The sequence below is a fragment of the Epinephelus fuscoguttatus genome, linkage group LG2, assembly GCF_011397635.1.
Source record: "Epinephelus fuscoguttatus linkage group LG2, E.fuscoguttatus.final_Chr_v1".
NCBI lineage: Eukaryota > Metazoa > Chordata > Actinopteri > Perciformes > Serranidae > Epinephelus > Epinephelus fuscoguttatus.
The window spans coordinates 30,923,777-30,950,475 of record NC_064753.1 but is presented as its reverse complement, the minus strand read 5'-3'; the positions used below and the strand labels follow the sequence as shown (position 1 = coordinate 30,950,475).

The following is a 26,699-nucleotide window of genomic DNA, read 5'->3' as shown; positions in this document are numbered from 1 at the left end:
GCTAAACTCAAACGTTCGACTGCAGAGGTACCGAGTTACAAAATGGATCACATATAGCAAACATTAGACAGGCATGTTTTACCTTATATGCAACTGCAACCAAACGGTCATCACAGGTCATTATATACCGCTCAGATCTCTACACCAGGTCACTCACATGTTAAGGACTTTTACACACACACACACACACACACACACACACACACACACACACACACACACACACACACACACACACACACACACACACACACACAGAAGCCAGTGATAAGAAAACAAAAAGACCATCATATTGTGCATTAAGACGACACACTACTCTGAGTGCATTCAGGAGAGATACAGTACAATCTATATCGACAGAGTGTCTAGTTTCTGTTGACGACGCTGTGCAGTGACATATCTATACATTGTAATGGCTGGCTTCTAGGACGTTGTACTGTAACAGTTAGTTTGATAAATAAGGGGTTTGGTTCTCATGGGCAGCTTCTATGTAACCCTACAGGCTTCAGATTGGCCAGGAAGCCTTGGCTGATGGGATGAAAATGTCCACATTTACACACAATTGCACTCCAAATGAATATATCTATTATCAATATGCATAATAATACATTTACAGACTGCCAATTTGATATGTTACACCTCTATTAATCGAATATCCTTGTATTTTTTTACACATTTTAGTCATTTTTACATTACGTTGATACTTTGTTAGGTTTTTTTCTTTTAGAATTTGTGCAAACAATACAACAATGGATTGTAGTTTTTCTCGTTTGTCGATATTTTTATGACTAAACTGATGCACACTCAGGAAAATAAGTCTACTCATGTGTCGGCGAATGCGTGTTTGGTCTAGGAGTATCCCTCATCCTGCCTGTAGCCGTAGCCTCCTGCCTGCGCCTCCTCCTGGACGTACTCCTCTGTCTTCTCCCACCCTGAAGCCCAGCCTCCGTTCACCTGCGTGGTCGCACCGTACGACTTGGGCTGAGCTCCAAAGGCACCGTAACTTTGAGTGATGTCGCCCGTCTCTTCTGCCAGCTCGTCCTCGTCTATGAAGCCGCACTTCTCCTCGCTGGTCAGTTCTGGGTCGGCCCACGGCTGTTTTTCTCCCGAAGCAAAGATCCCGTAGAAGATCACACCCCCATAATGCACCAAGGAGGCGATCAGGAACACATATTGCCACTCCTCTCGAGTCTGAAGAGGGAAAAGAAACAAAAAGTCATCTTTAACCACTTAAAAGAAAAGTCTGGACATTATTTCATGTTGTCTTATTGTAAAAAATGACTAAAACCAAAAATTAATAGATTTTTATGTGTGTGGGAGACATTGTTGACCAAAAGTTTTTTAAAAACACATTGGTTAACATGTTTCTTCATTACCATAAACATACTGTACGCCATCCTGCTGTTGCAAGTTCTCACCAGCTGAAAATATTCGCCAACAAATGTGATATTTGCTAACAGTGTCCACAGTTTAAAGAAATGATTTAGCCTTTGTAAATGAATAAAACTCTATTTGTGATGTTGTGCAGCCTTGTTGGTGAAGTTTTAGGGGGGAAATGTGTACTTTATAAGTGTGAGGTTTGAGTATTTGACCTAGTATGAACATTAAATACAGTAACTTCAATAAAGAGATGGAATAAGCTGATACAGAATATATATGACACATATATCCTTTCATATATTTACTGTCCAAATACCAATAAAGTAAGATTATAAGGGAGACAAGTACATCATCTGTCCTACCATTTAATCTTATCTGTCACTTTATCTTGTCCGATATTTTATTATTAGTACATCATGTTCCAAAGTCATGATGCTTGACTCGTTATAAACTCTTTTAAATACCTTTCTAATCTAATATATTCAACACAGAAAATGACAAATGAACAAAAACATACTTTTATTGATTGGACCTCTTGGTAACACTTCACTTTAACCCTCCATATTTAGCATTTATAAGCAGTATATAAACATTTAGTGAATCATTTACAACACACTACAGTGTAGTCAGCTATAAAGTCCTTTTTAATTTACAATATTTGCCACCAATCATAACTTCTCCTGCCTTACAACTATGTTTTATATGTTGTCATTCATCGTCTGTTTGTTTTACCTCAGCCTACAGCCTTGAGAAATCTCAAAGGAGGAGTTACAGTTGTTGACATATACATTAATACACACTTACTGTATATGTGCTTAGAGCTACATTACAGTGTGCTCTAAATAATTAATGACAAATGTACTGTATATAATGTACTGTTCAGGGTTAGGGGTTAAACTATATAAATGCTAAATAGGGGTACTGAAGGTACGCTATGGAGGATTCCCCTAAAAAAAACAACAACCAGTGTATAGACTCATACAAAAGTAATCCCTCCCAATCACCTATGTCCCACTAAAAATGTGAGGTGCTGACAAAGACCCCCTGCCCATATTTTCTTCTTATTTTGCTATGGTCGGGATGTTCCTTGGCACAGCAGTCAGGTGAGGTTTGGGACTTTATAAAAGTGACTAGGTGCCAGACCACAGCACGCACTGAGGGAGCTATGAAAACCACTGACAGCACTGAAAAAAATGTAAAAATAGCACGTGAGACAATTTGGGATTTGGAAGTTTCACTGGCAAACGGTCAATTCCTGCAAAGTATAGAGAGCCCCAGGGATGCCATTTCTGTATAGGCTGACGCACAAGTTAACATTGCCCTGGTTCGTGTGTCAAAAAATCCTATGGGATTTTTCCATAGGATTTTGGATTATTGCAGAAAATAGGCTCTGTGGTATGCAAATGTTTATGACACTTACACATTTTGTTCAGCAAGATCATCTTCACAAATAAACACTACTTTTATGATTTTAGAAGCCCAAATGCAATCCCCAGAAGTGAAATGGTAACGTTAGGCAACGAACTACACTATGGTCATATGACTTCAACATTGCCACCACAACAACAAGACTGTAAAACCATGTTCGGCATGGCGGGATGACAATGTGTAGTCTCATACAGCCACTTGTTGGTAGCAACCAAGGACTGTCACCCAGGAGGCAGGTGTTCACTTCCCATTAGATTGTAAAGCCAAGCCCTGTTCTTTTTTCCTAAACCCAACTACGTCTGTCTGTTTGGCAAAACATAATCACAGACGTTTTTTGTTGAAGGAAAAAATGTCAATTTGCGGTGTTGTACTGATGTAGTGCATTTATTTTGAAAGAGACTTTATGTAAATGGTAAATTTTGAGTATTTTGAGAATTTTTTAAAAACAGACAATGCATGTAACAGGCAGAACTTGACACGGCATCCCAACCAACGCACCCAGGGAGCCTTGCACATCGTATCTGGATGTAGAAATTACATGACCAAACGCTGATATGTGACGAAGTCTGAGTGAGAATGTGTTGACATAGAAGCTTCAAAGTTAGGTTTTTACTTTTGTATTTTATGTTGTAGAACAAAAAGTAAAAGTCTCTCAAGGCTGTGTTAACCACAGACCTTATTTCAGGCATCTAACCAAAAACGCCATTAGCCCCTTTTACATGGCCAGATTTTCCGGAAATGTTGGGCCGTTTTGCCGGCAAGCTGGGAGCGTTTAGACACACAGAGCCAGATTGGCGAGTTGATCCGAGGTGCCCAATTTTCCGTCATATTGGCAGAACCCTTTTAGTTTAAACAGACCAAGGCGGGCTTTCGCAACGGGAGGGGCTGTTGAAGAATGTGGGAGGAGCTTTTGATGACGCCACACGTGCAAGCCACTGGCAGTGGATAAACAGGAAACAGCTGATAGCAGGAATTAGCGAGCAGCTAGTAGCAAGAGGGAAAAGCAAACACTGTAAAGATGAGCAACTGGGGAGACAAGGAATTGCGCGCCCTCCTTGCCCTCGCAAAAGAAGAGGCCATTAACCGTCAGATGACGCGAGCGGTGAAGAATCGGCCAACTTATGAGAGAATCGCAGAAGGACTGACCAGCCGCGGCTTCCCTCCCATGTCACTGGTTACGTCACACGCTGAGCTACACATTTTGTTACTTGCTCACGCCCCCCAATGCCCCAAAAAAGGCACATTCTGTATAAACAAAAGTAGGTAGGTGGCATTTTGCTGCACTCCCCGATTTTGTTTTTATACTGCCAATGCTGAAAGAAGACTGATTGGACTTTCCTGCAAATTTGCACAATTCCTATTCAAAAAGGGCTACTGACTCTGAGACGAGGGAACCATTTCCAAGTATTAGGACTCATTCCTGGGGCACTCTATACCTTTAAAGGGTTGCTGACTTATCTGGGTCCTTATGCCTTTCTGCACACTTCAACAGAAATTCCCAGATATATTCCATAATGTAGTCTTGGAGTGGCAAATCAAAACCAAAAGCCATAACTGAATTTCAGGAATTCTATTGTGCTGTTGTATTAGCCTATGTGAGCTAGTTAAAACTATGTCATAAAGAGTATTAAGGAGTTGCATACTAATATTCTTTGGTTTCTTATTTCACAGTTAATGTTATTAATTATCTGATGTGAACAGACTAATGCTGGTACAGTTAACATTTTGACAGTCCTGTTTTATTGTGTGATGTATCTGTTTATACATGTGTTCGGTAATTCATTGTCCTTCAAACAGGCTGGTTGTTCTTTTCCTTAAAAAGACAAATATACAGCTTTAACATGCCAGAGTACATTGATCATAAGGAACAAAACATTTACTGGGAACAAGTGCTCAAGTTTAAAAACACCACACAGAGGCCCCCCATATTATACAAGCAGGGGCCGGTAGGGGGCCTAACGATTGTATGAGGGTGGCCATGGACCTCACAGCTGTTCCTTGGCACTGCCACTGCACATGAAATGAGAAGATCTTTATTACTGCCATGTTTGAAGCCCTTACCTTGTTCTTTGTCATGGTACCAACAATCAGTGGGCACACCATCCCAGACAGGGTACCCACACCATTAGAGATTCCCATTAAGATACTGGCGTAGCGTGGAGCGATGTCCAAGTGATTGACATTAAAGCCTGATGGAGCAAAAAAAAGAAAAAAAGAAAAAAGAAAACATAAAATGAACATATTGTTGATAAATCTTACAGTTGTGAATTATGACATCACCAGACAACCAGATTTAAAGGCCAAATTGAGGCAGACACTATCACAGTATGTAACAAGTAGTAAAAGCAACAGAAGCAGGACACAGTTGTAGATAAAAGCAGCACAAATGGTGACCATCTTGTTGCAGAAATAGGCAGCAACTCGCCACACATCCTCCTCCTCCCCCACTCTGACTGGCTGAATGAGTAAGTATCCTCGCGATCTGCCTCACACTGCCTGCCTGGCAAATCCCCCGAGACAGCTAGCACTGAATTATTAAACACTCCAGGAGAAAGCTCAAGAACAACAGGCAAGAAACTGATTTTGCACACAGTCACAGCTTTCTGCATCTTCTGAGCATAAACATGAAAAGATCTGTTGAATGAATGATTGAATAAAGCTGAAAGGGTTCATTTTGCCAGTCAGTGAAAATGTGTTACAAATAACATCTAAAATATGATGGTGATTGAGCTCAGCGTTGGAGTTCTTTGGGTGTTGAAAATACAATTTAAAGGATAACACTGTTCTACATGTATATGCAACATCATATTACCAAAGAGCTGCACACAAACCACTGTTTGGGATGTTTACACATTTCCCAACTACCCAATGTTATCATCAAAGAGATCTAGTTTAGGTTCATGTTCACCATGTCCACATGCTCAGATTGTACAGAATCCTTAACAAGGCAACACAATTTGGATCATCATTTAAAATTCTGTGCTTGAGACAAGAGACAGTGGTCAAATAAGAATGACTAAATTACCAAATAAAGAACAACTACAATGATGCAGCATCTCAGATATAGAGTAGCTGATCATTGCTAAGAGAAAGATGGTAAGATTGATACCACTGTCATATTTTTTGAGTGTATATGAAGCTACTGCCAGGAGACAGTTAGCTTAGCTTAGCATAAAGACTGGAAACAGTGGGAAACAGCTAGCCTGATTCTGTCTAAGATCACTGCTCTTAGCTAATAAACAGTCCAACATTTAACTTCCCATAAGCCCACAACTTGTCATTATAACACTTGGGTTTTGATCTCAAGGCGTAGCCGGGCGGTGGAAGAGGTCTGGAGTGGTGACCTCAGAAGTGCATCTCTGCCTTTTGCAGATGATGTGGTTCTGTTGGCTTCATTACACCGTGACCTCCAGGATGCACTGGGGCGGTTTGCAGCTGAGTGTAAAGCGGTCGGGATGAGAGCCAGCAGCTTCAAGTCTAAGGCCATGGCTCTCCACCAGAAAATGGCGGATTGCCCCCTCCAGATTGGGAGTAAGTTACTGCCCCAAGTGAGGGAGTTCTTGGGGTCTTGTTCATGAGTGAGAGTATTACATATCTTGTCTGGCCTTGGAGAGCTCAGCCTGCTGCCCCTGCAACCCGGCTTTGGATAAGCGGTTGAAAATGGATGGATGGTTTTGTATTATATAAATAAAGGAGCAATAACATGTTAATTTATGTGCTTTAGAGATGCTGGTAGGTAGATTTTGTTACCTTTGGAGAGAGATAACTTTTTCCTATCTTGATGCCAAGCTACCCTAACCTTCTGCGTGTAGCTTCTCATCTAACGCTCAGCAAGTAAGCAAACACGCTTATTTCCCAACAGTGTCATCTTGCCACTTTTTATTTGGATGTCCAATCAGTGTTGATGGTAAATGTAGTCAACTGAGGCAGAAATTCCTGTGCATGCTATGTTGACTGAGAAAGGTGAGTTCTGCTCATGGAGCGCAATGTTCCTTTGTATTACCACCTTAGCCCATAGCTATTACTTTGTAGTGTAAGGTGACAAAAGTCCTCACTCAATGGCCATCTGCCCTCTTGGCCTTGCTGGTCTTGGTTGTCTTTTCCAGTTTATCCTCAATACCTTGAAACAGTTTCGTCCAAGTGGGGAGCAAAACTTTCATGCATAGTTACACACACACAGGGAGTGTCTCTGGGTTGGCATTTGGCAACAGTGTCCAACAAAAACAGCCTAGGCTGAAATTCATTGCAGCCGAGTGATTACATTTCTGTTGGGCAATTTGACTACCACTATTGGTAGCTCAGGTTCTGGAGGGTCCCTGCTGGCCATAACCTCTTGCACATCTCACGCAACCGCAGCTTCGATCTCTCTTTGCTGCATGGCTCAAATAAATATGCCTGAATATCCGAGTCAGTCGAAACACTGTTAAGTGTATCCTTGTCCATAACATCATCTGTACTGATATTTTAGGATTTCGTTTTATTCAGGCTATTCTTATAAACAATTTTCCTTACAAAAAGCTATGCCCCCAAATTTGTACATATTCCATGTATTTTGAAAGGCTGCGATCACACAACCAATGCAGTGACAGGAGTGAACAAGGACAAAGTCCTCAGCGCTCTTGTTAAGAGGTAAGTTTGGTAACACAGACCTTCACCAAGGACTTACCCCTGGAGATGTGTGTTTGGAACTGTGTGAACTTTGAGTGAACTCTGGGGCATTTTAAGGTATGCCCTTGCCAAGTTTCTTTTCCTAAACTGAACCTTCTTAACTTTTTGCTAATTACGTAACTGTACATTAAGGATGTATGTAACAGTACAGCTACATGAACAGCTGTTGTTGTGAATATATACCCTTTACCAATGCGGCTTATTAGCATTCTCTTAGACTCCCCAAATCCATCGGTTCTTATACTGTGAAAACTATACAAAGCCACACTACATGAGAACATTGTAATTGAGCACAAAGTGTGTTTTACTTGTACTAACCTGATATAGCAAATCCACTGAAGCCCACTGCCAGCACCAGGAAGGAGATGGCCACCCCTTTGCTGTGGGAATATCCTACCACCAGCAGCAATGTGGCCTCCATGCCAAATCCTGACAGAGACAGACAGCAGGTCACACACACACACACACACACACACACACACACACACACACACACACACACACACACACACAGAAACACACAAAGCCCGTGGGCTGTTGGTCATCGCAGTGCCAACTGAATTAAGCATGATACATGGCCTGCACTCAATTACATAAGTGACAGATATGAAATCAATGCACAGTCACAATCAGCGAGTCAACTAAGTATTGAACAGATAGATTTTACAAAAATATAAACACAACCATCTCTCTGGCCGTGTAGAGCAGCCAGAAAAAAAGAGCAGTATGGATCTAACACCATGAAAGTAGCACCCGGTGGCTGTGCAGAGCGAGGTGCGGAAAGTGATATTTCATCCTCAGTTCAGACTTCTCACCTCCACAGTTCATGATTTTCCTGACAGTGGTAGTCGACAGGATGTTCTTGCTGCGTAGGTAGTCGGCCAGCTGGCCGCCGATGGGCACGATGATAGTCATCACCAAATGTGGCAGGGCAGACAGTATGCCAACCTACAACCACGTGCAGACAATAAAACAAATCAGCTAAGTAAATTAGAATAGCACAATAAATTCATGAGGAAAACATTATTATTAAGTATCATCACTGCCAATGACATTTTTTTTTCATCTTTAAGATGCGGTGAATTGCATTGTGGGATTGTTGCCATGGACACTGATTTGTCTGTTCCATTGTCTGAATTTCTGGGAGCACTACAGTGGACACATTTACATAGAGGGTAAATGTAGTGCATCGTACAATGAATAAGGAGAGATTAGCTGAGTTTCTGATTTTTGTGTTTCAGTTAATAATAACTTACCTAAACTTTAACTTTGATTGTTTTTTTATTTAGTCACTGAATATTTAAAAGGTCCAGTATATAGGATTTAGGGGGATATACTGACAGAAGTGGAATATAAGTTTTCTTTGAGCCTAGTCTCACTTCAAAGTCATTGAAATCCGGCACTTGGGCAGTGACTTGCGGCGTCAGAAACCAACAAAAAAAGGTTGCTGTTATAGTTTAACAGCGCCCGGCAGTGTCAGAGGGGGAACGCGATGGGACAAGGTCAAAAGTTAAGGTGCCGTAAGTCCAAGTGGGGTGGGTGTGCGAGGTGGTGGATGGGTCAAACAAACAAAGACTTTGACCCGTGAGAGAGGTGTTCACGTCCTGTAAGATTCTAAAGCCAAACTCTGTTCTTTTTTGCTAAACCTAACCACATGCATTTGTTGGCTTATTTTGAAAGAGACTGTATTTAAGCGTTGAATTTCCTGTGAAAACCGAAGTTTATTTTGAAAGAAGACAAAACACCTAACAGGCAAAATTTGACATGAGGTCCCAGAACATTAACTACCAACGCACCCAGGGTACCTTTCACATTGTATGTGGATGTAGAAAGTCCATGACCAAACATCAATATGTGACAAGGTCGGACTGAGAATGTGTTGTTTCTTTAGTGTATTAATAAGAATTGTTGTGTTTTCTTTTTCTTAGAATGAGTCATTTATATCTACATATGGAGCAGGTCCTTGTTTACAGAGTCTGCCATGTTGCACTGTCATGTTTCTACAGTAGCCAAGAATGGACCAACCAAACACTGGCTCTAGATAGGACCATTCCTGTTGTCATGTCAGCCACTGTAGTTAGCAGCCCCTCCGCGATGAGAGTGTCAGAAAAGCACTTATTAAATTACTTAAATCAGGGTTTTTACTAGTTTGAATTGCTGGGTCTGTTTGTTTTGGAGAGGAAGACACATCTGCAGATAATTCAGCTCCCAGTCAAAACCTTCTGAATATGTGGATCAGAAATAAGGTGAGCGCATATTTGCAGGTGCTGGGAAAGCAGATTGTCCGTGACAAGCCAAACAGCGTCAGATAAACACTGCTTTGTAATGAGAAACTGCTTTAAATTCAGTGTTTTTACTGGTTTAAATGACCTGATCCATTTGTTTTGAAGAGGAGGAGACCTCTGCAGATAATTCAGCTCCATATAAAAAACCTCCTGAACAATAAACACTGATAAAAATCTAACCAGGAGAAATTTCAGCTGGTTGCAATCTGCAAACCTCACCACTAGATGCCACTAAATCTCCCTGAATCTTACACACTGGACCTTTTATACCATAAAAATTAGAATAATGTTAATTATGTTGCAGTTACAACTACAGCTACATTCCTTTTATTTTATTGCATATTAATAATTTATTCTGTGGCTACTTACCTGCCTTTTTACTCCTTAAAAATCAGTATCAAAGACTTTGTGATAGCAGTCACTCTGACAATCATTTGTGGCCTTTGTTGTTATATAACGTATCAGTACATGAGAGAGACCAGCAGGCCACCAGTTGCACTGACATTGATTTTGATATTGAATCATTCCAGGAACAAAGTATCACACGCTCAACTCTAAAACATCTGGCACTGCTGTTGTTTTTTTCCATCGCATTTGAGTCCATTACTTTGATCACTCAATTCATGCTCCATCTTTGTCACTTGTCCAGTGACGTGCACTGTGAGCTCACCTTGCTTATCTCAAAGCCAAAGACTTCCTCAAAGTATGCAGGCTGGCTAATCAGCAGCAGGTAAAACGTCCAGCTCCTGCAGAAGTTGGCCACGATGATTGCATAGACAGGCATAGAGGTGAAGAACTTCCTCCAGGGGGTCTTGAATTTCTGGAACAGATCATCACATAAGATTAATTTTACACATGATAATACATGTTTGATAGGTGATGGCTAGTGAAAGCTTGGTGTTGTGTTGGTACTTATAATGCCCTCTACAACACAAAGAACTGAAGACAAAGAGTGCTGTGCTGTGTAAATTATATTTATTGTTGTCCTTACCTCAGCAGGACCGGCCAGCTTGGCGCTCTCTCCAATGCTCTCCTCAATGTAGCAGCGTTCCTCATCAGTGATGGTTGGATGTACAGCAGGGCTCTCATAAGACACAAAGATCCAGAACATATACCAGAAAATGCCGAAGCATCCTGCATATCACAGATAGATTACATGTTAGAACTTTAGATAATTACAGATGAAGTACTGCAGCTAATTTTGACCTCAGCAGTAGGTACACACACACACACACACACACACACACACACACACACACACACACACACACAGCGTTTGGCAGTCTGATCCCTCCAAAATGCCTGAGAGAATAAAACCCAGACAGGAAAGCTAACTGTATCCAGTCAAGAGAGAAACATGGGGGGTTATTTATTGACACACCAAAACATCGGGGGGGAGGAAATCAATACGCAGTCTGCCTGGATAAATCCATTTGACTTTCACTGGACTCTCTGAGTGTTAAACTCTCGAGCTTTCAACCAAGCTTAAAAACACTTCAGCCAAACAGATTTCCACACATATATCCACTCTTTGGTGTCATTAAGTCACCACAGAATTTCACCTCATCTCAAATTCACTTGTGCAATGACATACACACACACACACACACACACACACACACACACACACACACACACACACATATCACATGCATCATCGATCAATCTTACCATAGACATAGAACACCGAGGACCAGCCTGAATACTGAACCAGGATCCCAGCCAGAGGCATCGCTATCACAGCCCCAGCATAAGAGCCTGACAGACAGTGAGACAAGGGATAAGTCAGACTACTTTAGGAGGTATTTCGCTGCTGGAAAGATGGTCTCTTCACATTTTGAAATTGGTGCTACCTGACCAGAGAAAACAGAGAAAAAGGGTTGCAGCATTTGCTTTTGCTCCAGAGGTAGAAAATCTACAACTACCAAAATGCACTGCGCTGCACTGGACCAATAAAGGCTCCAGTTGGTGGGTGATGTAATTCGAGGCTAGACAATCTCGAATTATAGTTTAACAGTAAGTAAAAAATATGTTTCCAAAACATTTTAGGCCAGAAATAGGCAAAATAGCAACACAATCTTGGGTTATATTCGAAATTGCAGTGTAGTTTAACTGTTTGATCGGAGGGGCAGGTCTCTCTCTTGATCCACTTTTATACTTCTTGTGTTTGTGGTTGCAGGTACACAAAAAGCATGAGTACAATCTGTAGTTTGAACAAGAGCCTATAGAGTGCTGCAGGGATGACGTTTGTTTGTAGGCCGATGCGGAAATTAGGTTCCCTTTTCAAAAAAGCCGACAGGATTCTTCCATTGAATTTTGGATTCTTGCAGAAAATAAGCTCTGTAGCAAACAAAGGTTTATGATACTTACACATTTTGTTCAGCAAGATAATTTTCACAAATGACCACCACATTTATGGGTTTGGAAGCCAGCTTGGAAAAAAGCTAGCGTTATGCTGTAAAGGAACTACACTATGGTCACATGACTTCAACGTTGCCACCATAACAAGGCTGTAATATCGTGGTTGGCGTGATGATGTTTTGTAGTCTCATATAACCACTTGTTAGCAACCAAATCTTTTAAGACAGCTAAATGCTTAAAAATTTACAAGTAGGGTATTTCCAGATGTATTTTATGCCATGGAACAAAATGTAAAACTCTTTTAAGCAGACATTATTTCAGGCATCTAATCTAAAACCCCATTTACAAGACACAAATACTTTAAAATAAGGGAAGCAACTCATTTCTGGGTCTTAGGCCTCATTCCTGCATCACTCTATTATTATACAAATGGCAAGATCGAGCAAAAATCTGTTGGATCATTCATTGGATGACGCAAAATGATTTTCACTGGGGGATGAGCTCGGAGATCTGGGCACTAGTATGACGTAGGGAAGTTTATCACATGCCATTTACACAAACTACCACAATGTTCTGATATAAAGATGGCTTAAAATCAGCAAAGTATCCCTTTGTGTAATTCAGTAAAATGCAGTACATCACTTCTGAACCAAATGTATAAATGCCAATAGGAGAAATTAAGAAAGAAGTATTTACCACAGAACGACAGGGTGGCCAGACGACTCCTTTCCAGCGGAGGAGCCCACTTACTCCAGATGCCATGACAGGCCGGGTAGGTCACTCCCTAAACACAACACACACCAACAATCTGTGTTAACTCATGATGAAGAAACATGTAAAACCAGTTAGCAGCAGAATGGGACTCCATGTTCTTTAGCTCATTATTTTTAGGCCTCCTGATCCATTTTTTGGGGAAATGTATGAAAGTAGTCTACGCTCCATGTCAGCCATTTTTGGCATTTTGGTAAATGTTTAAGTTTGTGCAGTAAACAAATTATAAGCATTGGTTTGTACCTATTTTTGATGGATCCAACACAGTGTTGTTTCAGTAAATAATAATCTCAAAATCCATATATGAATAGAAACAAAACCATTTTCTACACCCATTTTAAACACTATAATGTTTTAATGTTTTAAATTCTGGATTATTTGAGTTTAACAGTGAGGGAATACCCTTTTAGATACAAATCTAAACCAACAGATGTCTGATTTAATAACCAACAAAAATTAACATTTTCACCCTTGTAATTACTATGAGCAAATTGCTACGGTGCCACGAGAAAAGAGGAGCTGATGAGCTGTTCATGGAGCAAAGCAGCCCTGCAGCTATTAAATGTTCATCAGTTACTAATTTGAACAAATTGTGCTGACGTAAAATACAGTCTGCACGGACTTTCTTAGGAGAGCAGTCCAGTGTGTTGTAACATAGATTGCTTTTGATTATTTGACACACAATTGATCATATCTGTCATTTAGCTTTTAATAAAGATGCGTTGCAGCATGGTGTGTGATTCAAGGCTACTTATCTGCCATCATGACAAAGTATTTGATACCATTTGTCCAAAAAAAAATGAACCCTCAGCCAGACATCCTCCTGTGTTAAAACATAATGTATGCATGTATTTTGCACTATAACAGACAAATTTCGTCACCATCAGCAACACAGCAGGCGGATACCTGGGTGTCATTTTTCACTATAAAGCCAGAGGATTGATGTGCGTTTGTCTGTCAGCATTTTGCTTTGCATCTCTCTGTAAACCAGCACTTTGTTGTTGTGTATCCAGGATACAAAGTGTGCCAGCATAATAGGAAGCTGGACTATCCCACAAACACTCAGTTGTAGTGGACTGGATCAATACAGCTCCTCTCACATTTCCTGTCTGAATATCCTGTGCATGTTACAGTCTTTTTCTCTGCTTTCTGAGGGAGTGTCATGTGCAGGAAGCCCACTTGGGTTGCAAATCCTCAGATAGTGACAGCCATGATAACAGGAACTCACAACACATGTGTAGCTTTTATGTTCTGTTAATGCAGGCTCTTATTTGTGGAAAAACCCATCCAGGATTTTCATTAAAAGACATAAAGATTTAAATATTTAGATGACAACATGATCTTACCTCCACCAACCCTTGTAATATCCTGACAAAGATGACACACCCATAGTGGACTCGGGCAGCCGAGGGAATGAACATGTTGAGAGTCGAGGTTAGCACAATGGCTGCACCAAATACCCTGAAAATAATAACATGCATTTTAAAAACAGCATTTTATATATATATATGGCAGCTGAACTGAATGTAAGGAGTAGAGCAATGAATTATCACAGCAGGTGAAATATGCCTTTGTTTTGTTTAGGAGGAAAATAATATTGGCCTCAAGATTTTTTAATTACAAATAATCTCTCATGGAAAAACACTGCTTCATATTTTAGGCCACATAAAAGGCCATTAAACGTCTCTTTGTCTCAATCTGCGTTTGGACAGAACAGAAATGTGCCACATTTGAAAAACATTTAAGATTATGATTATTTATTGCTGCCAATAAGAGCACGCAGCTCTGCTCTGATTGGTCCTGCGCCTCACGCGCTCTTCTGGCGTCACGGAAATAAAAATTTCCAGGAGCACCGCTCCGTCACACCAGCACAGTGTGTCGCCTAGCAACCATTATTACTTATGCTGGGCTCCTGTTTCAATAAATGTGTTTTTCATGCAGAGTGACATTTAATTTTAATTTGACATTGAATTAAAGAAGATTTATCATCACTAGATTTTTTTTTTCATTTGTGTAGGCCTGTCTTTGCTAATCATTTAACCAAATGAGGCTGTGACTAGTCAAAAAGCTCATGTTTTAGGGTTGTTGAAAAATAAACAAAATTCTTTCTATTCTTTTGATGGAAACATTTTCTTTAACATCGTTTCTTAGCGCGAGGGAGCAGCTGAGCAGGTGAGATCTCGCGCAGGGAGGGCCAGGCCGTCCATTACCACCGTGCTATTTCTCATTTATGTCACGTTTTCCCGCCCCTCTCATGTGCACGCGGGGGGCAAGCCCTAATCCGGGCGAGACTACTGTTGGGCACGAGACCAATTGATTCGATTACACGCTCGTGTCAATCAACGGGACGAGGAGCAGACAATAAAAGGGAAATAAAAACATCAAGACAAAGAGCAGCAGTCAAACATTAAAATTAATCTGTATGTATAGAACTATAATTTTAGCTGCCTTTAAATAACAATAAGTATAATAATTAGTAGCCATTTTGTCAATATTTGGCTTTTTTGTTCGACTTTTATTGTCAAAACCTAAAGCGATTTTAAGCGGAACCTTTTTGCCTTTACAGTGGTGTCACCAATAATGACACAATTAGCATTTTATATCCATGGCAACCTGCATATCAACACGCAATCAATAAAAACCAGCATCTTTTATATTATAATATTATAGCCTATAGTGTTTGTAATAATCATGGTGACGCTTTGGCAGTGCTCATGTGAATTAAAGCCTTTGGCGTGAAGACAGGGTCTGGTCTCCATGCCCTGAGAGAGCGACAGATTAGACCCGGCTCCCCCCAGGGAGCTCATTAACAGGTGGCAGAGAGCCCTGACACCAGGAGCTGCAGGCCTGCCAGCCCGGTGCCCTCCCTGCAGCTCTGCATCACTTCAGAGCAGCTGACTGTCTGCTGCTACTGCTGCCTTCATGCACTGACACTCAGCCTGTGACTGTGGATTCTTCATCCAATTCATAATTCAAGCAAGAATGACGCCATGTTTTTTTAATTTCTAATTTCAGGCCTTGGCTGCGTTTTTTTATTGTCTGAATTTATTCCAGTGCCCATGTGTTCATTTTCGTTTCCTACGTATTTTAAAAATAACAAACAATGGAGAGTGAGAGTGAGAGGAAGAGAGAGAGTCACGCCAACTGTTCAGTCATTTCGTTTAATTGGCCCACATATGATTTTTTTTTTTGAATACCATAATGATTCATCAGCCGAGTGTGTTGTATTTATGGTGATTCACGGGGAGTGCCGCCTACCTGTTCGCTGCCAGCCTGGAGGATATGTATCCTCCCGGGATTTGTGTAACGATGTAGCCCCAGAAAAAAGATCCGTGGATCATTCCCACTGTCTCTGGATCCCAGTTGAACTTGGCTTTCTGGGAGGCAATATGGAAAAACAAAACCCGTAAGGTAAAAAACACTGAAGTTGAGCAGTATTTAATAACCTCTGATGAACATTTTTAGACTATAAAGCAAGAAACAAACGAAACAATATTCTCTGGATGCACTGATCCAAAGCCAGGCCTGTTTATTAAAGGCCTGCAACGCTTTATTTCGATCACAAGACATTGATCTGTGCACTAAAATCATTGGTGTGTCCTGCACTGGCAAACAAAAAGCACTGAGAACATGTGTGGAGGTAAATTTGTGATTAAATTATTTGGTTAATATTTGGCTGGAACGCAAAAGCACAAAATTAGGCATCAATTTCACCTAAACTGAGATTTATATATATAAACAACCTTCTGTAAATTCATTTAATGTGACATATTTTTTTTTAAATATATGTATCTTTTGGTTTATTTATCTTTTACGCAAATAAACTCCATGGAGGAAATGTGTATTTCAGAATGACGTCAACATGAATTCAGCTTTTTAAGCAGCAGATATGCATGATATGCTTTTAAAACGGCATCACATAATACCTAAAGATGATGTTATAAAAGCTTTAAAAGCTGGCTGCCATTATAAAACAGTTCCATGTCTGTGGCGCATTATTGATTTGGGAACGTTTTAAAATATTGTAGGCATGTTAAAGGATTTTACGCACAAATATCCAATTTAATTTAAATAAAAAAGCTCATCAATGATTACTGGGGGCTGATTAAAGGGGTTTTATTTATTATTATTAATATGACAGAAGGCCTTATTATTCTGTGGCTTGTGTTGTAGAGGAATTAATGTTCCTCTTTCTGTCTTTCTTATTCTGTTAAAATATCAGTCAGGTGTTTCGAGGCATGCAGTCTACGTTGTTTTTGACGTCAGCATGTCGCCACACCTCTTTGATGATGATCTTGCCGTTCTGGTGGATGGTGCTGTTGTTGACCATGCCCACTATGGCCACGCCCAGGTTACACCGGATACCGAAGGAGATGCAGAAGCCCAGGCCGCTCATGATGGCGATGATGTAGCGGCGGGGCAGACCGAAGCACTTGCAGTCGCACAGCGGGGCTTTCTTCTCCGCGGCCTCCCGGGGCCGCCCATCCTCCGTCAGCTCGATCACCTCCCCGGTTTTCTGTTTCCTCTCTATCACCCTGCAAGGTGAGGACAGTGACTATAGCAAGCTGCACCCCCTGATTAAATATTATCACACAAGATGATGCACTCCAAAAATCAGTCCTGTAGTGGAACATATTTCTAAGGAGGACATTTTTTATTTCTCTATTTGTGTGAATATTTCATTAAGGATTGGGTAGTTTGTGTGTCTGTGTGAGATTGTTTTGGTGTGTCAGTGATGAAAAAGCAGAAGCCAGCTCTCCCTGAATCCCCACAATAAAATGAATGCACAGGAGGAGAGGCCTCCATACTGTATTCTCCTCCTCCACTATAAGGAGCATCACATGTGAGGTTCAAGCTATAAGACATGAGCAGCAGTTTAAAAGCAAACACCTCCTGCTGTGTTTGTGTCTATGGCAATAATATGATAAGGAAAAAAGCAAACAAAGTTCGCCTGTGGAGCCCAAACCACGCGAACATGTCCCTGACTGTACCGCATTGCAGCAGCCCCGCTCACTTTCACACTCATTAGCATTCACGGGACCGAGCAGCAGCTCCAGCCTGCAGACACACACACGTCTGTGGGCATTCCTCAAAGTCTCCTCCTTTTATTTTTTATTTTTTTATTTACCAGGAAAGTCACATTCAGTAGCCACAAATCCAAAACCAGGATTCTGAATCGAAACATTAAAATACACGTGTCTCCAAATGGATGGAAAGCACCAGAGCTAATTAATGATGACGCCAAAATAATCGAATAAAATGCAAATTGATGCACAGGAATCAGAGGCCTCAGAGAAAATACACAGCTGCGTTTTAGGAAAAATCACAAAAATTAAACCTCTGCAGAGCTGCAATAAATACGCACGTGGTTTCACTGTATTTCTACCTGTGATTGTGATAAACAAAGCACAGGAATGCCCCCAAATTTCTGAAGGACACAGGGGAATCATCTAAATATAGCTGGAGATGTCTGAGAGAGAAACCACTTGTGAAAACGTGATGCTTTTTAAAATAATACGACACGCAGCACGGTTATCATTGTGCGTGCCTCACTGGTGTAAAAGGATAATATGAAATGCATTATAAATTATGAAGGGCGACCCCCCCCCCCCCCACACACACACACACACACAAATCGCGCGTGGCCTGCACGTCCTGTATAACCTGTCTGCTAATGAGATTCACGCACAGGCCCCTGCATCAGGACCAACTGAGTGCGTGCACGCTTCCATCCAGTGGCATCTAGGTTCATCCAAACCCCCTCCTGCTGTCACCACACACACACACACACACACACACACACACACTCACACACGCATTTGATTGCATAATTTTCTTCTCACTTCTAGAGGCGTGACTACAGATCCCAGTAAGTTGTAAAACAGTTTTGGGTGACCTGCAGGACCTCCACGCCTCCCTGACTCGTGTCTGGTTTAACATCAAGCATGCAAAATAATCACACTTTCCCGCGAGGAAATTTGGCACGCGCGCAAATCAAGATGGAGAAAAAAAAAGAAAGAAAGAAAAGAAAATGCCTGTCCTTACCTGTACATATGACCCAGGGTCTTCCCCGCAAATTCCGTGGCTTTCGTCCTCACGGATGCCATATCCAGTTTCTATGTGTAGGGCCTGTTTCTCACTGTTTTTATTTCTACTGCTTAATCGTCATGTTACGGCGCAGGATGGCCGACTGCAGCGGCTGCGAGGAAAACAACAAACACAAGTTGTGATAAATCTGAGTCCAGGGGAGGCGACGGTCCAGAAGACGAGTCTAATTTTCACAATGAAAGCGCTAAAGCGAGAAAAAAGGAGGAGGAATCAAACGATCTGTGCGCCTTCATCCACCACCAGCTCATCTCCTGCCTGGCGTACAGTAGCCGCGCCAAGTGCCATCACGACGGAAAACGAAAAGGAGTGAAATTGATAGCCAGCGTTGTGCATCTGTTGTGGATTTGTCCGGAGTTAAAAAAAAAACAGAGAGTGTGTATGTGTGTGAGAGAAAGAGTAGGGACGGAAAAATAAAAAAGATCAAAGTTTAGAAAGCAAAAGTGGGTGTTTAGAGTAGCTTCAATAAATCAAAGAGGGAGTGAGGCTGTATCGTGTCTCCTGTGGTGCGCGCAGGTTCATCTGACGTCGTGTTCAGCACCGAGGTCAGCGACAGCAGCTCCGCGTCCAACATCTGGCCAGCTGCTCTGCACACATGAAGGCCTGAGTCAAATATAACATGCTAATGCATATATATGAGTCTGTCTATGTTAGTCAGTCCATAAAACACTGGGGGAAGAGGGGGAAATGTTTTCATAGCTCAAGTCTTCACTGTATGTCGCAGCCTGAATAATGTGACAAATAACACAACTTTAAATATTTCGATTCTTTCGTTTTTTTTTAATTTGGCGTTTATATGCGTAAAAATATATATTTTAAAAAACAAAAACAAGGACAGTCAACCCCGTGTATGAGAGCTGCAGCTCTCCTGAGGGCGGTGCTATGGAAACCAAATGAGCAGGAGTGGATTCCCCCCTCCAACAAGCTCCTCTGCTCAACGTAGGAATCCATCAATAATTCAAGCCTACTTTCATCCCCCCCGACAGCCACATCTTCCCACTGAAACATGCATAAAATTTTGGAAGCGTTTTTGCGTGTGTATATTTGATGAGATTTCAGAGATATGCCATGTGATAACCATTCATCTGCAGACCAAATATAGCCAAATAATAATAATGGGGATGACAGTAAAAATAATAACAGCAATAATTTTAATAGGCTACTGGGCCTCCTCCTCCTACTGCTACTACCACTATTAATTATAGAATAGTAAGATACAGATCCTAGATGTGCGATTAGAGGACAAAAGAGAGAAGAGAAAGGCGAGAAGTGTCTCTCTCTTCATTTGTTGGTATGGTGCGCCATCTGGTGGCCATTTATGGCACTGCAGCCTGCTCTCACATTCCTGCAGGAATAGTTGTACTGTGTAATATTCTTTTACTTAGTTTTACATGAGTAGTAGTTAGTTTTTTTTTTTCTACACTCAGAATTGGGTTTTTGCTTGCTGTTACTTTTTTGGATGTTTGAGGTTCTCTGTACAGAGTGACGTCTGGATGGCTGTTTCCACGAGGGGCGTAAATATAGACAGTGCAGGCAGTTGCACCTGAGCGTGAGGTGGGGGGGCCCATAGAAGGAGTTGGCCTTCAAACAATGTGTTGGCCAGAGAATGGGCCCTTATGAGTGATCACCATCTTGGAGATATGCCTGTTTCCAAAAAAGAACTCATTAAATTAAAAACAGTGCCATTCGCTATATGTGCCTTTAAAAAAGACAAACCCATCTCCGACATATATTTTATTTGGTATTTTTGTAATTTACAGATATTAGATGATGATTGCTGGTTAATATGTAGGTTGATGTTATCAGATGTCAAGTCTTTGATCATGTGCACAATAGTGTACACTATCAGGCCGTCATAACAGCGTGCACCGGGGCCCGTCGTAACTACCTTACGCCACTGGTTTCCACATTCATCTGCTGAAGCAAGAAAGCTTGTGTGCTCATTTTAAAGGGATAGTTTGGATCTTCTGAAGTGGGGTTGTATGAGATATTTATCAAAGGTCAGTGTATTGTTTACAGTGGATGTCAGTTGGCACGCCCCCAGTTTGGAGAAGCAGGCATGAGTCTGACACAGAAGCTAATGTACTGGTGTGGACAGGGTCAGCGACAGAATGTATTTTAGCCACCTATAAGGTCCAGCCCCATAAAATCTATATCAGTTTAAGTGTACGCTATATTCAGAATATTTTCACCCCAGCTGGTCGTCTGGTGTTTATTCACTGTTGAATCAACGCCACACACCACAGCTGAATCACTGTTGAACTATGTCGTGATTTTGAAAGATGGATCACCACTGATTTTACAATGTTGTTTCATAATTTTTAACCGTTTCAAAATTGTTTCAACACTGAAACAGATCTTTCTGAAATTTCAGTGTTGATTTATGAGAATTTTTTAAAACCTTTTCACAACCATCAGAGTTAAACAGTGTTTTAATGTTGAAACAACAACTGACATAATTTCAACCACATTTCAGCTTTGAAGGTCGGTCATGAGTCAGCTGGGACTGCTTAACTTTGCCATCTCGTGCAATGTCCGACAGAGAACTGAAGCTGTTATATCGCTGTCTTCAAAGCCAGACTCCACTGAGAAAAACAATGATTAAACATAGCTGAAAACAGGAGTTGCTGGTGTACCGCTGCTTCCTTCAGTTTTGTTATTGTGTGACTTTGGTGTTTAGTTAGTTTGGTTTCCACAAAGTCACACAATAACACAAATTAACTAACTGAGTGATCAAGGCAGAGGCAGACCTGCAGCTCCAGTGATCAGTGAGCCAAAATGAGTGTCAGTGGAGTCTGGTGGCTTTGATAAGTGCATGGATGGGGAACTAAAGCAGTTAACAGCTTCCCTGTCAGAACAGACTCTCTGATACAAAAGTAAAGGGGTGAAATATTCTCAAAAAGTGTGCACTTAAACTGTTATATTTCCTTTAAGTATGACTTTTTTTAGGTGGCTGAAATATGTTTTGCTGCTGCCCCTGTCCACAGCAGTGCATTGCCTAGCTTCAATGTCAGTACTCCTGCTGCTTCTCCAAACTGGGGGCGTGACAACTAACAACTAGTGCATGCAATACACTGACAAGTACCTCATACAACCCCACTTCAAAAACAAACTATCTCTTTAAATCTCAGTTAAAGATGGCAAGTACATACGAATTTTTTTTTAAAGATTATATATATATTATTTGCCTTTATTGAACAAGTTAAGCATGAAACGGGGAGAAAGAGGGGATGTCATGTAGCAAAGGGTCGAGGGCTGGAATCAAACACCCAGCCGAGGACATTACCTTTGTACATGGGACACCCGCTCTACCCATTGAGCTACTGTGCACCCTAACATATGAGATTTTGAGATAACATTTTGTGACATTGCAACAAGCAGTCCATTCTCAACTTAGGCAAATGTGGGTTTGGAAATACTGAGAGTAGATTATACAGTGACGATGGCGACATCTAGTGTCCAGTAGTTGAACAATATACAGATTAATAAATTGTGCATTTTTCAGTAATGGAGAAGGATTTGTAATAAGTTTACTGAACTTTTTTTGTGGCAAAAAAACTTATTAGACTTATCATTTGGAGCAGAGTATTTTCATATGTCACATAGCTAGAGGGGTAAAGCTCCACAGTCTTGACATGGCCTTTCATATCTCTGTTTCTTCTTCTCTGGTTTTGTGTTGTCGTGTAGGCAAAGTGCAAATACAACTCACATTATAACTGGTTATTTCTTTGTTTATTGTGAACATGAACAGCTCAGCATTTCTGTACAATAGGCTACAGTAAACTTAGAACATAGCTGACAACATATTTACAACGATTCATGCACAAACCAGCTACTTTGCGATGACTAGCAGTAGCAGCAGCAACAAATGATACGAAACAGACTTGGAATTCAGATAGGAAATTTGGTCATTACAAAACCATACAAAAACAAGTAAACACAGAGGTTTAAGGCATTTGTTAGTCGGGAAGTACATCATGCACGTCGCAGGGTCACGCTCTGCACACATCTGTATACTGTATCAACACGTGAAGCTCAACAAATGTCAGCACGCTTAATCCTGAGATGGTTAATTTTTGACTGTCAGATAATTTGCTGACAGCCAGAATCACAACTGCATCATTTAATTACAAAGAGGTGTCAATACAAACACAGAAAAACCCTTAAAGCATGTTAAGCTTAAGATATAAAATCTGTACTGTATTTTATAAATGACTAATCTACTGTAACAAATATTATCTCAGGAGTTTTTACTTGTCTGGTCCCTTGATAAAGTCATTATTGGACTAAAATGTACTTGAAGAGCTGTCTGAACTAACATGGCTTGATCATGAGGTGATGAAAAGTACATAAAAAGAAATCAGGTGTTGCGAGTAGTAAGACAGATCTCTAAACGCGGATCATGAAGTCACTCTAAATATAAAAGCTTCAGGCTACAGAGCAGAAGCAGCTCAATAAATTATTTGTAATACAACCCTTTTAAATAGATGATATATTCTTTATATCTACAGCAACACTTTGTAACCAGCTATGAAGCGGTTAATAAAAGTCATTTCTCTTCACTGAAATCCTCTCTCACATGTCAGCAGGGTACAAGCAGTTCTTCTCTCTGTTTATCTCTGAAATGAAGGTTACACTTGTTTATGCCGAGACACTGATAATGTGAAATCTGAAAACACAAATATAGCCCATTTATTATCCCGTGCGACACAAGAAGGAGTACAGTTGACACGTGATCGCCCTAAACTGATTGTGTTAAAACAGAAAATCTGTCAGGAGATTTTCCTCGTGTAGTCTTTCCTCTTGAAATCCCATAATTGGTCCCGCAGCAAGTTGGAAATACACTTGGAAGACGAGACATGAGCCTGCAGCTGCTGTCTCACCACATTACCAGCTCAGGGTGGAATGATACACACACTTGTGATTGTTACAGTACGACCGTAGTATGATGGAGGTACTTGGTTTTTCGAATGCACAGTTTTTTAAAGAGCCTTTCCCTAAACACACTCACATAACACAGCTGACAATCTCATAGCCCAGCTATAGATCAGTGACACTCAGCATTATGTAGCTACCATTAACTCTACATTCATAATTAAATGACAGATAGAGGATATGTGATGTATACGATATATCCCTTAACAGTTGAGTCCTTCATGTTCCCATCAGAAGAATCACATGCAGAAAATCTGATTAATAATATCATAATTACACCTAATGTCACATATTCAACTTCACAATCTTGAACGTACAGAGATTATTTTCAGTCATGACAGATGGAGACGTTGAAGGCATTACATGGGGAATGATATGAGCTGCAGTTACAATCTTTTCCAACTATGGCACAGGAACGTTTCATCCACTCAAGATGCTGATTTTAAAAGTGCTGTATGCGACATTCAGAGCACATATGAAGCTCAATCTAACTTCAATCACTAAGACTTTATAAGACTGTCTTATTCCTTTGTTTCTTCCAATCAGCTGATTATTGGCGTTCGCCTTTCCAGTTAAACCAATCAAATTTTGACATAATCAGCTGATCATGTTGCTGCTGATGAACTTTAAATCTGTTCTCATCTCTGCTGCTGTCAGCTGTCGTTTTAGCCAGAATTGTCACGCCCTCCTTCATCACATCCACCTGCAATCATCATATCCAGTGCACAAGTAGAGCTCATCAGAAGTCCAGTCCTTATTGCATTCAGATCTTGAGCACCCTCTTTGTCTCCCAGTGCTACTACAGCTTCAACACCCTCTGTAAGATATATGACATCAAGATGGAGTCGAATCGCCAAAGGCTATTTGCATTTTTCATGTTTTTGTGCACGTTTTACTCAGAATGTCTTCTGACTGAGTCTGAGCCTGGATTGTCTGCACACAGTTCTCAACATGGAGGTGGTTGAGCCGGCGGCTAGCAGCTAACAGTGCTAACAGTGCTAAGAGTGCTAGCAACTGCAACAGTGTTGACAGAACTTACTGTGTTAATGTTGAGAAATGCTTCTGTGATGACGCCATTCTACAGTATCTGCCGTGTAAGCGCATTTCAGAGTGGCAGCCATTAGCTAGCCAGTGGGATACACACACAGGGACTAACAACGTGCACATGTGGCTGGCCCAGCTACCACAACAAAGAACAGAGAAGCTCAAGTTACAACAAACACAGAGGGAGTGTGACTTCACTCTATGCTCAGGACGCCATTACTCTGTGTGTCTTTACATAGCAAATCATTGCGCCCTCCTTCACCACATCCACCTCCACTCATCATATCCAGTGAGTTAATCAAAAGTCCACTCCTCATCACATCCAGATCTTCAGCTCCCTCTTCATCTCAGCACCACCACCGTCTAGACTCTCTCAACATATATATTCCACTGTATCTTTACAAAGCAAATACCTGTTGCTATATTAATGCTCTGAATGTCATATAGAGCTCCTTTAAGCAAAGTGAAATGTTGCATTTGAGTGTCTCTATACAGATCCTAATATAGGAGTCCATTCGGCAAGAAAAGATGATGGCGTTTGTTTCTCCCAAAGACAGAAGCCCTTGTATATGGATGTTCTGAGTGAGAAGAAAACTCCCCGACACGTCCCTTCTTGGTTTGGTTAGCTGGGAGGTATAACACAGGAGGCTACAGGCACTCAGACAACACTTCATGCCTGTCTGTCATCGAGGACATTTCCGACTGCGGCTCTGTGATGAAACTGGCACTCAGCTGGAGTTTTAGCCTCTCCACCTCGTAGTTATGCAGGTACTCCTGAATCAGGTAGCGTTCTCGTTTAATTCGAGCCTTCACATCTGATGGGACGTCCGGGATCATCCACGCCACAAAGAACTTCACCACAAACACTACATGCTGTGGAGAAAGAATTACCACGTGGTCAAAATATAATCCTTTAATTCTGAGCATTTATTCATTGATTAAGGAGTGAGGAAGAGTTGCGATATCTTACTTCCATGATGATAATGAAGGCCATTTTGGCTGCCAGGATGTGCCAGAACTGCATGGTGTGATTGTACTCCTTCTCATGGCCTGGAGGGTATCGGTAGTCACGGTATCTGTACAACACAACAAGCAAAGGGCCACCATACAGTCAGTAATGTTTCATTAATGTGATCATTAAAAAAAATGTATACCAGTGTATTCATCAGTAAATGCTACAGAACCACTGACAGCTCCAACAACAGATATAAACACTTTTGATTCATTCAGATAATAAGCTGCATCTTTCTGCCCAACAATGACGAACATGCTGTCGTACAAAACTTCTATTTCCATCCACTTGACCGCTGCAAACAAGCTGTAAATACAACACTGACATATCCAAGCTGTTCTTATTCACTGTTGTGTATAAGCCATGTAATTGTGAGCCACGAAGCTGTGATCACTTGACCTATGCACTGCAGGCTGTCCTCCATCACATAACTGGAACAAAGGTGGAAGTTAAACAAGATGTTTTCTCGAAACGTGCAACTGGATTTGATTTATGTTTTCTCTCATTTGGTGTGTCAGAGGTATTACCCAGTCTGTAGCTACCTGTACATAAACCATATTATAGCAGATTTTTACGTATCGTACATACAATTTGGGTTTTCAGCAATGCAAACATATGTTTTCCTGAGATAAAGACCCTTCAGGTTGAACAGAATTTAACTTAATGAAAGCCTGTTGTATTGAAAGGCAGTGTGCCTGTGTAACATAACA

General features: G+C 41.0%; 2 protein-coding genes across 4 annotated transcripts in view; both read right to left on the bottom strand.

Annotated features, from left to right (window-relative positions):
- Positions 1-227: 227 nt before the first annotated feature.
- On the bottom strand, positions 228-19,594 carry slc17a6b (solute carrier family 17 member 6b). The gene is made up of 12 exons (XM_049595697.1): positions 18,939-19,594; positions 17,173-17,428; positions 16,152-16,270; positions 14,240-14,354; positions 12,819-12,906; positions 11,433-11,519; positions 10,753-10,895; positions 10,432-10,581; positions 8,292-8,424; positions 7,795-7,905; positions 4,870-4,997; positions 228-1,191 (listed from the first exon to the last, which is right to left on the bottom strand). Exons 1-12 carry the CDS (start codon positions 18,998-19,000, stop codon positions 850-852), a joined length of 1,734 nt encoding a protein of 577 aa, XP_049451654.1. The 5' UTR covers positions 19,001-19,594; the 3' UTR covers positions 228-849.
- A 3,114-nt stretch (positions 19,595-22,708) lies between these two features.
- The window catches only part of ano5b (anoctamin 5b), a 44,546-nt gene continuing 40,555 nt past the window's right edge, over positions 22,709-26,699 (bottom strand). For all 3 annotated transcript variants that reach the window (XM_049595607.1, XM_049595599.1, XM_049595616.1), the window contains 2 exons: positions 25,948-26,053; positions 22,709-25,850 (listed from right to left, as the gene is read on the bottom strand). In XM_049595607.1, coding sequence (XP_049451564.1) covers positions 25,626-25,850; positions 25,948-26,053 — 331 coding nt within the window. In that variant the 3' untranslated portion in view covers positions 22,709-25,625. The remainder of the gene's footprint in view (positions 25,851-25,947; positions 26,054-26,699) is intronic.

Excerpts from the sequence above, each read along its gene's own strand:
- slc17a6b (XM_049595697.1), bottom strand. The coding sequence starts at position 19,000 with ATGGCATCCGTGAGGACGAAAGCCACGGAATTTGCGGGGAAGACCCTG. Across the intron at positions 12,907-14,239 it reads TATTACAAGGGTTGGTGGAG|GGAGTGACCTACCCGGCCTG; the intron begins GTAAGATCATGT and ends TGTTGTGTTTAG. Across the intron at positions 11,520-12,818 it reads GGCCACCCTGTCGTTCTGTG|GCTCTTATGCTGGGGCTGTG; the intron begins GTAAATACTTCT and ends ACTGTCTGTCAG.